The sequence below is a fragment of the Balaenoptera ricei genome, chromosome 18, assembly GCF_028023285.1.
Source record: "Balaenoptera ricei isolate mBalRic1 chromosome 18, mBalRic1.hap2, whole genome shotgun sequence".
In the NCBI taxonomy this organism is placed as follows: Eukaryota; Metazoa; Chordata; class Mammalia; order Artiodactyla; family Balaenopteridae; genus Balaenoptera; species Balaenoptera ricei.
This window is the reverse complement of record NC_082656.1, coordinates 53,338,318-53,355,351: the sequence shown is the minus strand read 5'-3', so window position 1 is coordinate 53,355,351 and position 17,034 is coordinate 53,338,318. Positions and strand designations below refer to the sequence as shown.

At 37.9% G+C, this 17,034-nt stretch overlaps 1 protein-coding gene across 19 annotated transcripts in view; it reads right to left on the bottom strand.

Moving 5' to 3' along the window:
• The window catches only part of LMO7 (LIM domain 7), a 196,263-nt gene that overhangs the window by 121,576 nt on the left and 57,653 nt on the right, over window positions 1–17,034 (bottom strand). For 16 of the 19 annotated variants that reach the window (XM_059902917.1, XM_059902911.1, XM_059902913.1 and 13 more), the window contains 2 exons: window positions 14,057–14,127; window positions 221–290 (listed from right to left, as the gene is read on the bottom strand). In XM_059902917.1, coding sequence (XP_059758900.1) covers window positions 221–290; window positions 14,057–14,127 — 141 coding nt within the window. The remainder of the gene's footprint in view (window positions 1–220; window positions 291–14,056; window positions 14,128–17,034) is intronic. The other 3 variants (XM_059902922.1, XM_059902923.1, XM_059902921.1) reach the window with 1 other exon arrangement.

The following is a 17,034-nucleotide window of genomic DNA, read 5'->3' as shown; positions in this document are numbered from 1 at the left end:
AACAAACAAAAAATTAAATAAATAGAATAAAAGCCTCCAGGCAGAATGGAAACAGAAAGAGGAACTAAAGATATAAGGACAAGATCACTAGAAATACTTTTCTTGAGAAAAAGGACCCCGAATCTAATATCTATGATAACTCCAGATAAGAGAATGTGTTTATGCCCATCTTTTTACATTTCAGAAACAAGTCTAATTTTGAAGATAATTTATTACTTACCAAACCTGCTATTGGTGTGGACAGTCTATTGATCTTCTTAATGACACCAGGTTTAAGCTTATTAATCAAACTGAAAGTAAATAAAGAAACAACATAGGCAGTTACAAGAATGCCAATATTCGTTTAGTGTTCTTTTTAACATCCTCAAAAATCATACATGTCATTCATCAATCCCAATATGTTCTTCAGGTCCAAGAGCCCAACAGAAAGCAAACAACTAAGAAAATAAGTCAGAGACCAGCAAAGCCAACAACAGTGAACGGCCTCTTAGAACATATAGACACACTTTTACATTCAAAGGCATGTCCTTAAAAATAGTTCCACATTTGTTAAAGAAAGGTAATATTTGATTCTGTTTCGACAGTTAAAGAATCTCTTTCATTATAATATAGTTCTCTTCAACCTAAGAATACTTTTTTCTATTAATCATTTTTATTGGTTTTTTTTCTCAAACTGATCCATGTTTTAAAAAGATAGATTCAAACCATTTTTTTTTTTTTTTTTTTTGCCATACTCAAAGGGTGCGGTGGAACTCATCCAAATAACAACTGTTTCCCATTGGTAACTCATTCAAGTCTATGATTGCTTTGTTATCACTGAGGAATGACTGGGTAAAAATTTAAATGCACCAGAACTCTCCAAAATAGGCTAACAGTCACTTCAGAATCTAACACTGAACAAAAGTTTATGCTGTTATTACAGAATCTGCAAGGATATCTGTAAGTCTCTAGATTCTAAAACACTTTTAGAACCCAGCTTTGACACCTGAAACTTAAAGAGTACAATTTTTGGTTCTAAATCTAGATTATTGTGAATTCTATATTTTTGTTGCTGTGCACTGATAACAGTGCCAAGCCATGTAGAAACTTAATAGTATAATAATGTTTTTCTAGTAAAGCTAGCCTCGTTAATTAATCATTAATCACTGCCAGAAAACTATAATTTGAAACAATGATTTTCCTATTCAATAATGCTTCCACAAAAACACAATTCTTTATTCTGTAACAGAGTTCCAAAAGGAAAGCAAATATAGGAGAAAGAATCAAACATTCTTAATTTACTGGTCTCCCCTTCACAATGGGAAACAGAAAAAAAAAAAAAAAATCTGACACTTGTGGAATGTCACTCCTTCAACATTCCAGAGATTTATATATACACTTGAGTGTGCTAAAAATAAAGAAGACAAAAGTCTCAATTTAATAAGCTTCAGAATGTTGTTAACAGGATTCAAAATTACAAAACAGTGGCTTATGAAGATTTAGTCTGGTGAACAAAAGCTGTTTTTCTGTTTTCATAGTTTCTTCACACAAAGATCTTTAGATAACAACATAGATGACAGAACCACCCCTCGACTTTAAGCATTTCCAAGAACTGTTACTCTTTGACTCCTAATTTCTTACTTGTGCACTGAAAACCAGGTAGGAAGGAAGGCTTTCTCCCTCATGGTCACAATATTTTTCTTTAATCACTAGCTGAAGAGCTAGCAAAAAACTGAGCAGGTTTATAAGAAATGACATTTCCAATTTAATTGTTCTAGTTGTTCCCTATTAAGCAAGTATTTCTTGAATTCTATTACTGGTGGCTTCTTGCAACGCATAGTACAAATAACTGAAACATTACTTAACAGAATCATAATTCTAGCATAGCGTCAACCAAGAAATTCGTAGCAGTTGTTGACCACTAGTTTGACAGTGACTTTCCTACAGGAACTTGAATCTTAAAATGTAATCTTTCTGTGATATTAAAAGTTAGACACCAATATGAGCTGGGGCACCTTATAAAATGTCAGGGAAATCTGACATCAGTTGTCCTTATTAAAGGAACAGTGTCATAAATTCCGCCTCGACCCACTTGAGTCACTGGTAACTTTGGCCAGATCATTCCATTTACCTGTTTACTTCACTTACCATTTTTGTATTACAGCGTTAGTAATATCGAGAGAATTTTTTTTTAATACAGTTTCTGGAATGGATAATAACACAGCCTACTCTCAGTTAAGTCAGCCAAAGGAGGCAAGGGATAGAGACTCCTCCCTCATCAGAAAGTTTCAGAGCTATTACTTAGAAGCAACATACACCCAATGGACTGGCATGCATTCCTGAGCCTCCTCGTATGTGTACAAACATGGAAATAACCACAAGGAAAAACAACACTCTGGATAACATGCAAACTACCCTCTAAAAAAAGAGGTGTCACTAGAGGAAAATGCTGTTTTATTTTGTCAACTGTTAAAATGGTATCAGTTCTAAGCACTAGAATATGGAGAAAATGCTCATATAGTTTTGGCAAATAGTGAACATCCAATCTGATTATGAATCACGAGTAATTATTTTCATATACAATTAAAGAAAGATTAGGATACTTCTTCTGGGGAGAAAAACAGGTTTCATAAAATCTAAAATTCTGTGAAATTTAAGTCTATCTAAAGGAATAGGGCATAGTCTTACGTCAAATAAAATACAAGTGCCACACAAGAGAGATACCACTCTCTTTTACAAATGGAACTTCTTTGCATAATAAGTATTCTTCAGTTACACGTGTGGGGCTTCCCTGGTGGCGCAGTGGTTGAGAATCCGCCTGCCAATGCAGGGGACACGGGTTCGAGCCCTGGTCTGGGAGGATCCCACATGCCGCGGAGCAACTGGGCCCGTGAGCCACAACTACTGAGCCTGCGCGTCTGGAGCCTGTGCTCTGCAGCAAGAGCGGCCGCGATAGTGAGAGGCCCTTGCACCGCGATGAAGAGTGGCCCCCGCTTGCCGCAACTAGAGAAAGCCCTCGCACAGAAACGAAGACCCAACACAGCCATAAATAAATAAATAAATAAAATTAAAAAAAAAAAATTACACATGTGGAATTCCTAAAGGCAACACTGGCTTCAGGTCACTGGCTCTATTTAAGAACCATATAACATGCTAACTTTCCAAATACCTCTGTACACAAGGAACTAGAGGCAGTCAAGGGACCACTTTATCTGCCTGCATCCCTTTGCTCCACCCCTCTAATCCTATGTAGAATCATACCTCGACTCCCCCAAGCTTTCCCTCATGGCCATGCGCTTTGCTAGCATACCAGGGGTGTGCTCTTTTAGTAAGATGAAAACCAGAACAGGAAACACGGAGTCACTTGCTATCTCCCATGGTAGAGCACTCCCGCAAAAAGGACTACAGCCCCTCTCCTTCGTCTCTTTCCTCCAGTTTTATCTACTTCCTCTTCTCCTCCTCCCCAAAATGTATCGTCCCCTCCCTCCAAGGGAGTTGAGTTACATAACAGATGCTAGGAAGTTGCCTCTGTTCAGAAATCTCGTCACCAGTGAATGTGACCTGACTTCAAATATAAGTCAGAGGCAACACTCCAAGAAAACTGCACATAGAGCTCAGTATGGTGTCTGGCTCAGTTATAAAAGGCTTTAATGAGAACTAGAATGTGATGCTCTGTGTCTTGGTCTCCAGGAACTAGTTCCAAATGCCAAATCTCATTTCCCCTTTATCAGAAAGCTCTTCAGCAGAGGTAGAAAATCGAGAGACATCTTTTGGCTTCCTATTTCCAAAGATTTTTTCCAAATGTACCAGAAAGACTGACATCAAAGAGCATATCAATGCAATGAGAGTGAACTTTTTAACCTATAAGTATTTGGTTAGTCATTCACGCATACATATTTTTTTTTAATTTTATTATTTATTTTATTTATTTTTGGCTGTGTTGGGTCTTCGTTTCTGTGCGAGGGCTTTCTCTAGTTGTGGCGAGCGGGGACCACTCTTCATCGTGGTGCACGGGCGTCTCACTATCGCGGCCTCTCTTGTTGCGGAGCACAGGCTCCAGACGCGCAGGCTCAGTAGTTGTGGCTCACGGGCCTAGTTGCTCCGCGGCATGTGGGATCCTCCCAGACCAGGGCTCGAACCCGTGTCCCCTGCATTGGCAGGCGGATTCTCAACCACTGCGCCACCAGGGAAGCCTGACGCATACATATTTTTAATATCTTTCTGTCAGCTGCATTTTCTAAACATATATCCCCACATTAGTCAAACTTTTCCTATCAGTAAGCTAAATATTTGTTTAAAAGATATACTAAAGAAATTACACATTTCCTTACAAATTAAGGAGCAATGCCTTGTTTTATCTGTTACTCGACACAATCATTTGTCTAGGTTTCCTTGAGATGCAGACTCTGCTCAACAAACAGATGTCAAGTAAAGACAGAGCACTGAACAGGGATCAGCCGCAGAGCAACCAGCCAGTGAAGGTGCTAAGTGCCACGATGTTCTCTCATTCCAAACACATCTCCTAGCACTCATCGAAGGACCTGGCGTATCAAATATTTTATAAACCCACTAACTTCGAACGCAGAAATTTTTCTGTGAATGATTCAAAATCTCTATCTTCTTTGCAGAAATAAATTTAGAAGAACTTTTTTAGTTGCACTCAAATGCTAGACATGATTTTGTGCTTTTCCCCTTTGTTATTTTTTCTGTTACCAAACAAGTCAATCTTCAGTGTTCTCTCCTGATTGTCAAATGCTGATCAAGAGAGTAAGCTCTCTAGGGACTTCCCTGGTGGTCCAGTGGGTAATAAATACTCCACGCTCCCAATGCAGGGGGCCCAGGTTCGATGCCTGGTCGGGGAACTAGATCCCGCATGCATGCCGCAACTAAGAAGCCCGCATGCCGCAACAAAGATCCCGAGGGCCGCAACTAAGACCCGGCGCAGCCTAAATAAATAAATAATAAGTAAATAAATAGTTTTTGAAAAAAGAGAGAGTAAGCTCTCTATCAGATATATTAATTTAGACTGGTTATCATAAGTACATTTTTTACTAAGATCTTTAATTAATTATCTACAGCTAAATTCATAAGTTGTAATATTTTAAAAATAAAAACCACCTTCAGTAGTGATCACACATCCATGGGTAAAGTAATAAGCATATGTAATTTAAAATTTTAAAGTTTAAAAACATTCAATACAAAATTTTATGATTGCTTTAGGATTGATATTTTTAAAGACTGGTAGTAAAATTAATATAAGTTTGATGTCTAGAATTCCTGTGGCAGTAATTTTGAATACTGCTGAATTAGGACACAACACAAATAAATGGTTAACAATACATGCTAAGATGGGAAAGTAGGTGGAGTAGCAACAAGTCAGTACCAATGCACTGATGATCATCATTTCATGATGATAGGACTTTCTTTTTAGCTTCACTGTTATGCCTGAAGCATCCTCAAGTGAGTCTAGCAAAGCTCGAGCAGTGTGACAGCAGAGTCCTCTTATTCTAGGCAACATCAACATTTATGGCACTAATGGATCTTGCTGAGTAACAGGACATTTCCCAATACAACATCAAGAGCCATACGTGTCTAGCAGGAGAACTCTGGTTTCCTGTCCTGGTTCTGCTCTTCACTATTAAGTAACATCGCAAATTCTGCTCCATCCCTTCATATAAATCAGAGGATTCTCACAGTCGAACTTAGGTTCTTTCCAACTTTTGCCACTGTAAAAATGCTTGGATGCATGTCTGTATGTATATCTTTGACCATGCTCCTTCTCATTTCTTATATTCTATTTCTAGAAATAAAATCATCAGTGTCAAGCTCTTGGTACTTGTCTGGAAAGGAACCTGGCAATATGAACCAATTTACTTTTGCATCAGCAGGGAGCATTCCTGTGTCTACCTCATGGTATGATAAAAGAGTGACACTGTTTCCCTCTGCCTGTCAGCTCCCCACTGCGTGATCTCCCTAGTGCTGCAGCCTTTATAAGCACGGCTTGTAAGGGATATAAAAAATTTTACCAATGTTTTATGTATCACATTTTAGATATTTAAGCTCTCTTTAATATTTTCCACTACGAAGAGGCTTTATGCATACCTTTTTCCCCATTTTGTAGTCTTAGAGTCCAAAACAAAAGAATTATTGGGGAAAGTCTTATAATCTTTATGATAAATATATGTTTATATTAATAAATAAACTAGCATATAATTACTTGATAGATACTGCCAAATTGCTGTTCAGCACTGTACCAGCTTGTATACTCAACTGGTCATTTTGAGAATATCATAGACTACTTTGCCATAATACGGCCATCATTTTTTTTTAACAGATCTTAAATTATTTACTAGTTCAATTTAAAAATCGTATCTGATTTTAACATAATTATTTCTTACTATTGAAGGTAGAGATTTTACTATTTATTTCCAGTAGTATTTCTTCATTTGTGAAGTATTTGGTCACATCCTTTGCTCATTTGTCTATTGAGATTTTCAAATGTGTACCTTACCAGTTTATTTGAACTCTAGATAATATTTAAGCCAATTCTGCTTAAAATATTTTTCCCAGAATGTTATTTGCCAGAGTTATCTATTTCATAAGACCTCAAGTCTATTTTTTCTGGGTTTTTTCTATTCCTTCAAAGCTTAGAATTTTAAACTGCCTCCAAAAATTTTTTAATTCTTCTATTTTATTTTCTCAGCTTTTTATTATTTTAATCCAGGCTATATTCTGGTATATGTAAGGTTTGGGTTTGGGGTTTTTTTACTGAAGTATAGTTGATCTACAACACTATGTTAGTTCCAGGTACATAACACAGTGATCCAATATTTCTATACATTACAAAATGATCACCATGATAAATCTAGTTACCATCTGTCACCATACAAAGATATTACAATATTATTGACTATACTCCCGTGATTCATTTATTTTATAACTGAAGTTTGTACCTCTGAATCTCTCTCACCTATTTCACTTATTCCCCACCCCACCCCCGCTCTGGCAACCACCTATTTGTTCTCTATGACTGTGTTTCTGTTTTGTTATATGTGTTCACTTGTTTTGGTTTTTAGATTCCATATTTAAGTGAATCATGGTATTTGTCTTTCTCTGTCTGACATTTCACTTAGCATAATACCCTCTAAGTCCACCTATGTTGTCACAAATGGCAAGATTTCATTCTTTTTATGGCAGAGTCATATTCCACTGTGCATATATACCACCTCTTCTTTATCCCTTCATCTCTTAATGGATGCTTAGGTTGCTTCCATATCTTGGCTACTGTAAATAATGCTGCAATGAACTTAGGGGTGCATATATCTTTTTGAATTAGTGTTTTCATTTTCTTGGGGAAAATAACCAGAAGTGGAATTGCTGGATTAAATGGTAATTCTATTCTTAATTTTTTGAGGAACCTCCATAGTGGCTGCACCAATTCACATTCCCCCCAGCAGTGCACGAGGGTTCCCTTTTCTCCACATCCTCACCATCGCTTGTTATTTGTTGTCTTTTTGATAATAGTCATTCTGACAGGTGTGAGATAGTATCTCACTGAGATTTTGATTTGCATTTCCCTGATGATTAGTGATGTTGAACATGTGTCTGTTGGCCATCTGCGTGTCTTCTTTGGAAAAATGTCTGTTCAGGTCCTTTGTCCATTATTTTATCAGGTTGTTTGTTTTTTTGATGTTGAGTTGTGGTATATGGTGAGTTTGTAAATTAATTCTTAGCCAATTATGTACCCCAATACAAATAATCGAGTGACTCATCTCTTCTCCATTCTCTCATCTGTCCTTTATCACAACTTCCTATGCATAAGAATGTGTTTTGGACCTTCCAATTACATTAATATGTACATTTATAAAGCAATCCATAATTTAATTACTGTGCTTTCTCAAGTCTGTCATTTGTTGTAATATTGAGACAGTCTCATTCCACAGAAATTTTTAGTTTTAGGATTTTTCCTTTTCTCACCTGTTTATTCTTCCCTATGAATGTTAAAATCCTATTTATTCTAAGAAAAGTCTGACTAGATTTAACATGGGTATTGGCTTAAAATTATAAACAAATTGACAACTATTGGAAATACAGTTTTTCATTCCATTTCTTAAATCATATAGTTTACCATTACATTTCAACATACAAAATAAAAGTCTCACACATTTCTCTGAAGTAAACAGTAAACTGTGTTCTAAACTTTTTCACTATTGCCCTTATCCCTTAGATCTCATCTGACTTTCTGACTGATGATTGTTGGTATGTAAAAATTCTAGAGATTAAGTCTCTCATATAAGGCAATTACTCTACTTTTAATTGATGTGATATCATTATATATTTGTCCTTTTTGCAATATTCATTTCCCTTTCTTAATACTTCTCGTTGCACCGGCTGGAATTCCTGTACTTTCACCATTTCCTGGCCAACACGTGGATTTCCATTACCTACCTGAGAGCCTTCATGACATCAAAAAACTACTTCAAAAATATCCTTTTTCTGATCAACTTTAATATAAATTGTTTATATTACACACATTTAGCACATACATTACTCCTATTTATTTTTAGTAGAACATCATTCTCATTTTTTTTTTCCTCAGAGACCCTAGCACTGAAATGTTGTGTGCCCTCCTCTTAGTAATCTATATTTAGGATGAGAGAGCCCTGTAGATGGTACATGCAAGTTCATGAGACAGGACCAAAGCTTTCTACCTTCAAGTTTGAGGTCACAATGTAAAAAAACCTCTGCAAAATTTGCAATGAGTCTGTATCACATGACTACCATTACAGAAGTGAATTTTTAAATCGATGTTTGCCAAGCTGACCTTCAACTTGAAAAACTACTTTTAAAAAAATGACGTTTTGCTATATGTGGATATAAAATTACAGAAAAAAATTGACTGTGAAGCTTAAAAAGACAGCATACAGATGGCAACCATAAAACACTGCCATGAAGAGAAAGCAGTTTTAAAAATTTTAATTATCTTTATGAACTTGAACACGTGCATCTTTGCGTACTACTGAATTATCAAATAATATAGAAACTTCAAAGTCTGTATCACTTTAAGTGAAGAAAAATAGTTCTTATTACTTAAATTTCAAGTGGCTATAACATGGATCAGGGTCAACTGATAGCGTTGGTGAGCTGGAGAGCTGTATGAATGCACCTGTCCTCAGGAAATTCAAAACCAGTAAGAGCTCTAAGAAAAAAGCCTTCATCCTTACAGAAGGACCCCTGAGCTTTACATGGAGCTCTGCATAGAAGCCCGAAGAATCCACTGATGTCGCTGTCACTCAGTGTGTGCAAGTCTCCAACTCTAACAAAGGACAGAGCTCTCTCGCATGAATGAGAAGTGGCAAGGTTCTCTATCTTGTCTGCTGTCTTAAAACAATCACCTGAGTATCTCACAGTAAATTAACAGGAGTATTTTTTAATAATTTTTTTCTGTTTTTGAATGCGCCTTTAACAAAATACTACAGTCGTTTCAGGAAGACAGTATCGTATTCACATAGCAGATATAAATAGAAACAGGTTTTCTCAAACCAATAGGTGAATGTTTATTTGCTCCACTCTTTCCAAGCTGCAAGCCATGGAAAGGAAGGCCGGGTGCCAGTGTGAGAAGAGTTTCCTCAAAAATCTGAGCTGTGAGTTCAAAAAGGCATAAACGTCTGTATGGCTGACTTGGGACAGAGCAAAGACTTGGCATTATTCCAGGGATGGGAAGTACTGACTGACTGACCAGAGACACACCCAATAAGATTACCTTCAAATACATCTTCTTACTTCATAAAGATAATAATGTTTCCATTTAAATATTTCCAAGATTGCTATCATAAGATGAGTAACTATGAAATTACTAATCACTAGCTGGATATGCTCCAACTAGATATATTTAAAGAGAAATAATTCTGCAGAACCACAGAGCAAGAGAGGACTGCAGATACTTATGTAGTGGCAAATCTCCTATATTTTTAAATATATAGTAAGGGAGTCTTCAGGAACCCTAATAAACACTGAAGATAGGAGACAGATGAATGAATACAATTAATAAAATTCATAGAAAATTATAACAAGGAGTTGAAATCACCTTATAGACCCCTGTCAATCCTTTTACTAATTAGAAAAAAACCCAAATTAGATTTTGTTCACATTTCACTGTTTAATAAAGCCAAGAGAGACTGCATGTCTAAGGTATACAGTAAAATAATTACTACAACAGACTTTGACTGGGGGAGTATTCTTTAGCCCTCAACTGATTGGATCCCACAGTCAATCAAACTAAATGACACTAAAATGATTTACAGAAGATACTAACTTCAGATTAAAAGGCAATAAATGCACATAACTACCCTCATTATTCAGATGTGTATCTTGTCTGAAACCTCAGTGCAGAGTTTATACCCAATTTAAACTATCTGAAATGTCAGTACAGTGCCAGTTGGGAAAAAGCTATAATGAGCTCATTTCCTCCAACTCTTGACTTTGATATTCCAGAATGCCAGTTCAAAAAGGATAAACTCTTACTAAAGCATAAAAAACTGCTGAAATTACTAGATAAAATAATAAGAAAACTGTTTAATGGTGATAATGAACTAGGATGCCTAGAGATTTTTAAAAGGCAATAAGCAGACCCTATATTTCACAAGAATTGGTAATTTTTCTGGCAGTGAACCAAACAGAAGTCAGCCTTTCCTATAGAATATTTTAAAAATCTGAATTTATTTTTCAGTCACATTCCAGCTAAAGCTTGAAATCTCAGATGGGCAAAATATTCTCAAAGACAGACAGCTTACTATATTAACCACTAATTTAAAAGTCAGGGTTTACAATACCAGGCTTCTGAACAGCAGGTTTTGCTTTCCTCTTAGACATAATAACTACTCAGGCATATGTGATCAAACAATGATGCTTAATCATTTTGTAGACCAACCAGCTAGGCTCTTCTTTAGTTATAAATTTATACAGAATATAGTTACCTGGACTTTTTTCCAACACTACATCTATTAGATTAAAATGCCTTCATTAACCAGTGGCTAAAAACAATGCAATTCACCATTAAGAGATTTTTTTAATACAAACATCATGTGGTACTTTGGGATCCCATCATAAACTAAAATTACTGATTACCACAGCTTAATATTTACTGACACTACTTTTGGGAAACATTCATTTAAAGAATACTGGGTGTTGGGCTTCCCTGGTGGTGCAGTGGTTGAGAATCTGCCTGCTAATGCAGGGGACACGGGTTCGAGCCCTGGTCTGGGAAGATCCCACATGCCGCGGAGCAACTAGGCCCGTGAGCCACAACTACTGAGCCTGCGCATCTGGAGCCTGTGCTCCGCAACAAGAGAGGCCACGATAGTAAGAGGCCCGCGCACTGCGATGAAGAGTGGCCCCCGCTTGCCGCAACTAGAGAAAGCCCTCGCACAAAAAACGAAGACCCAACACAGCCAAAAATAAATAAATTAATTAATTAATTAATTAATTTTTAAAAAATTAAAAAAAAAAAAAAGAATACTGGGTGGACTTCCCTGGTGGCGCAGTGGTTAAGAATCTATCTGCCTGCCAATGCAGAGGACACGGGTTCAAGCCCTGGTCCGGGAAGATCCCACATGCTGCGAAGCAACTAAGCCCGTGCGCCACAACTACTGAGCCTGCATGCCACAACTACTGAAGCCCGCGTGACTAGAGCCCGTGCTCTGAAACGAGAAGCCATCGCAATGAGAATCCCGCACACCGCAATGAAGAGTAGCCCCCGCTCACCGCAACTAGAGAAAGCCTGCGCGCAGCCACAAAGACCCAACACAGCCAAAGATAAAATAAATTTTAAAAATAAAAATAAAGAATACTGGGTACTAAATAGATTGATTAGACTTAGCTGGTAATGCACAAAACCCCAAATTGGTGTTATTTCAATAAGGAAACAATCTAAGAACGAGCTTCTGGAAATTGTGAATTTAAATGACATTTTTAAAAAACTAATATATCTCTAAACATGCATCTAAATGTTTTCTGTGACCATTAAGGTAGAACTTATAATATTTAATCTAACAGTACTGCCTGTGATCAAAACAGTTTTTTATCAACTCTGAATATCCTCACTGGTAACAATATACTCAGGTTGAATATAGTTTTTGGAAATCACCTCAAGTAATTTAGGCTGCTGCATAAATTGCGTTTTAAATAAAACACTAACTGTCACTCTCAAGTATGTTTAATGACCTAGTTATGGAGGCTATGCCCCCAAAAGGGGGATCCCTAAAAATATTTTGAGTAATAGTTCATCACTGGAACTATATAACCACAAAGTGACTTCTTAAAAAGATCACCTATTTGGGTTGTATGCTTTCAGACGTCTAAAAACAACTCTGTGCTCCATAGGCCCACTGCCTACATAAGCCCACCTAACTCCTATCCTGACTTATGGGACTTAAAACTGACATCAAAGTTATTTTGCAGCAAAGCTCTAAATAGTCTACACTCATAGCTAAGGTTCTTTTCAGATCACATGCATCTAACAGCCATTTTTCCCTCCATCTTCTGAACACATTAGAATATATAAAACATATAATTTGCAAACCAAGATAATTTCCTATCAGTGACCAACTGAGCTAGCCACGTGACCTACTAATATTAGTTTAAACACTATTTGGCAACAACAACTCTGAATGTAGCATCAGAAAAGGACAAGAAACATCCCTTAAACTTTACTTGTGACCCTTATGCATATGCCTGTCCTACTACATATTAGGTAGAATCACGTGAAATTGACATTTCTATAGGTCACACGTGTTTGAATATCAACACTTCATATGATTCAACTTAATAACACTGCTCTAAGACAAAGAAGTGTGAACACCTATCAACAGAGCTGGTGAGATAAAGACTGTTAGCTTCATGGCCGTCTTCCTAGCAACAACTTGTATTCATACAAAGTTTGATAGTTTATGGAAATCTTAATATATGTATTATAGAACTTTGCACCTTTGTGAATTAGGCAGATCAGATACCCTGATCTCCACTTTACAGATGAGAAAATAAGGCTCAGATGTTAAGTCACTTGCTCAAATGTCCAAAAGTATGAAGCAAGGAATCAAACCTAGGCCCTCTGACTCCTGATCTTTGCTGCAAACAACTTTCCTTTAAAAGGATAATCAAAATCATCTAAGTATGAGCACATACACTCCCAGTGCTTGCTTGTGGACAGATTCCATAAATACTTATGTGATAAGTGTCTAGATTGGAATACTTAAGTGGTTTCAAAAATGTGGGTACATACACAAGTACATTCTTATACTTTATTTGCTCACGTCTGCAACCTGGACCCTCACCCAGGACTGCATTCTTCTATTCCACAGACTGTGTGCCCCTCATCCCCAAAGGTCACCACCCGGCTAACTGTATTCTGCATCCAGTGGGGAACAAAACATTACACTAAACATACACTGTAGGCCCCATACCATCAATCATGGCACAAGCCTATTTGACTTAGGATAACCAAAGCCTCAGATGTGATTCTCGGTAACATCATACTAATTGAATGAATGGCTGGCCTGTGACTCAAATTGATTGTGGTAATGTAATGACTCCACTTAAAGGTTCAAAGAAAAATTTGCTACAGCCTAAATTTGTTCTACAATCATCACTGTTTACTGATGAAGGAAACAAGCTTTACATTAACTTCTAAACCAGGCAACTCCATACATTAGAATATCCACAGCAAGTGAGAGCTGGTGCGATGCGATAGGGCTTACTTCTCAACCACCACCCCTACCGGCCCATCAAGCAATAACAGAATCTTTCTTGTTTACTAATTTAAAATAATATATATTTCACCAATGTTATCTCTAGATAGAGAGACCGATAACCCCTTCCTACTGTCTGGTACTGTCAGGGTGTCAATTTGCAGGGATCAAATCTCACTTGTTACCAAGAAGACATATCAGTGACTATGGTGGCCATGGTGGGGGTGGGGAATGAAGACACCTCATAACAGGCACGCACACGCGCACACGCACACACACGCTCGCGCCCCTTTGCTTTTGAATTTTTTTTTTTTAATGCTTTAAATACTTACTCACACAACAGAACACCATTCTCCAGGGAGGCTCGAAAATCCTTTGTCGCAAAATTCTTCTCTGTTACTGCCTGAAAGACATATTTGGGTATTAGTTTTCTCTAAATCAGGGATAATACACAAGTCAAATCCAGTATCAGATTAATTAATATGCATCTAAGATCATACTTGGAGAATGTGCATGTATCACCAAAAGTTGTCCCATACAGGAAATTCTATGCACTGTTCTATGTTACAAAGAGAAAGGTTAACCATTTTAGTATGAACAAATATAAACAGAAAAAACCACAGCGAGTGTTTTCTATGATGCAACCATTTTATGGAAGATAAACAAAAGTTAGAAGCTTAATTTCCAGCATATTTTCTATTTAAAAAAAAAGCCCTATGGGCAATCTACTCTACTAAGAGTAAATAAAACCAGATTAAGATATAAACTTGAAATACCAACTGTATACGCACATCATTAATTTCAATTCCACCCGTAAATTCCTCAAGTTTCATTACAAAGCTAAATAATAGAGGGCATGACTCTCCTTAAACGTATTCATGAAATGGCCCTGATGTGTGTAAAGAGCTATTTACTGCAATAGGAAGAAAACGATTAAATCCTGACATTGAGAGACAAAAGACAGAGAGGGAAGACGGTACATCTCTAAACAGACAATTCCCCACTTAAGGCTTTTACGTATGAACAGCCCATCTACGGTTACCGCCACCAATGTTCTTAGTGAAACTGCTGAAAAAGTGTCTACCAACTCTGTCTTCCTCTGTCTTCTGAGGGTGGAGTGGTTGGGAGGAAAGGGGATTCCATAGGGACAATAGTAGCAGAGAAAATGGAGGCCATGTAGGGAAAAGGTGCTCCAGGAATACTCTGGGACTGAGTCCCCAGCCAAGGGTGTGGGCAGGTGTACCACAACAGCTGGGACAGCAGCCGCCCTAGAGATGGACCCACCACCCACAAGCAGAGGCCCTGCTCCACCTGCCACTTCAGGGAGAAATCTGATCTCGGAAACCTGATTGGGAAGTCACTAACCTTAAACCCTAGGTGAGCTACAAAGCTCCTGCTGTCCTTACTCACCACTGTGACCTTTACGGTCCACCTAGAGTCCCTGTATGTCTTCTGCATCTTTTCCACAACACCCAACAGTGTCATAGGCACACATAATAATGGGTAACTGACAGAACAATGGCTATTTCTAGAATTAAAGTTAGTTTCTCACAAGCTGGCTCTATAAACAGGGACAGGAGCCTGGGCCAGGAGGTGACACACTCAAATGCAGGAAGAAGTAGCAGATCCTTTCCTACAAAGGTCATTAATCTACAGAAGGGCTACATTGCTGCATGAATTAAACATTTGCTGAGTGTCTCCGTTACATGCACTTACTTGGATACTGGGTGTAGATCTAAAAAAAAAATGCAGGGAACTCATAGCCACATAAGTAAAACACAAAGTTTAAAAGTTCAGTAAAACATATCCAAATGGAATGGTATATTCCTTCAGGGATAACCTTGAGTGGCCCATGGGTTACCCCCGGTAACCTATGCAGCACAAACTCTCTTGAATTTTCCCCAAATAAATCCAAAACAAACTCAAGGTGAGCACTAATCGCAGCTAGTGAAAACACAGTAGCATCTCATTTATCTGGGAACTCCTACCCAAAGCTGAAAAGCATGAAAAAGTCCCAGGAACAGCCAAAGCAGATGTCAAAGCCCATTCTCTCCAGTCATTAGAAAAGCCACTCAGAGCCACCAATACTCAATTACCCATCACTGAAACAATCTACAGATAACGTTCCCAAATCAAGGTAGATTAGAAGCAGCGAGTTAGAAGGAAGAAGGGTTGTGCCCCACAGACACATGGAGAGCAGTGAAGAGTGATAGTCAACAGCACTGGATGGGCTAGTCGAGAGGCAGTGTAGCAAGTGACGAAATGGAAGGAGAAAGGGCGCGAGTCAGACAAAAGTATATTCAAATGCCACTTTCATTATCTAGTAGCTGTGTGACCTTAAGCAAGTTGAATAGCCTCCATGAACCCCAGTCTGCTCATCTGAAACAGGGTAAATATCACCTACTTATTAGCTTATAATGGCCAAGATTCAGTGCAATCAAGTACCTGAGGGTGGCTCACAGAGGTATATGCTTAACCTCATTACACACATCAACCTTCAAGTAACACACTGACAACACATCGCAATAATTAGCCCTCAAAAGAATACCTCTGGGGACTTCCCTGGTGGCGCAGTGGTTAAGAATCGACCTGCCAATGCAGGGCACATGGGTTAGAGCCCTGGTCCAGGAAGATCCCACATGCCACGAAGCAACTAAGCCCAGGCGCCACAACTACTGAGCCTGCGCTCTAGAGCCCACGAGCCACAACTACTGAGCCTGTGTGCCACGACTACTTAAGCCCGTGCGCCTAGAGCCCGTGCTCTGCAACAAACAGAAACCACCGCAATGAGAAGCCCGCCCACGGCAACGAAGAGTAGCCCCTGCTCGCTGCAACTAGAGAAAGCCCACGCGCAGCAACGAAGACCCAACGCAGCCAAAAATAAATAAATAAATAAATAAATAATTTTTTTAAAGTTTAAAAAAAAAGGAATACCTCTGCACCATATAGACAAAAAAGCTGAGTTAGATTCAGAATATTAACAAAGTAGAAATAATGGAATAGAGAGAGATATTTAGAAAACCCAACTATCCAGAATGGTTCATTTCTCCAAAAAGACTACAGAAAGGCAAAATCATAGTATGTAGCGGATTTCAGACCACCTCCCTCCATATGTCAAAATACGAATGTACTCTTGTACATATACACTTATCAAAATCTAAATAATGATGATATAAGACCAGACTCCATTTATACTGTATTTACAAAGACAGAATGTAAAAACTAAACAGATTCTTAAATGATAGTCTATATTTTGAAGACATGGGAATCTGGCATGCTCTGTACACTATTGAAGATAATATAAAATGAC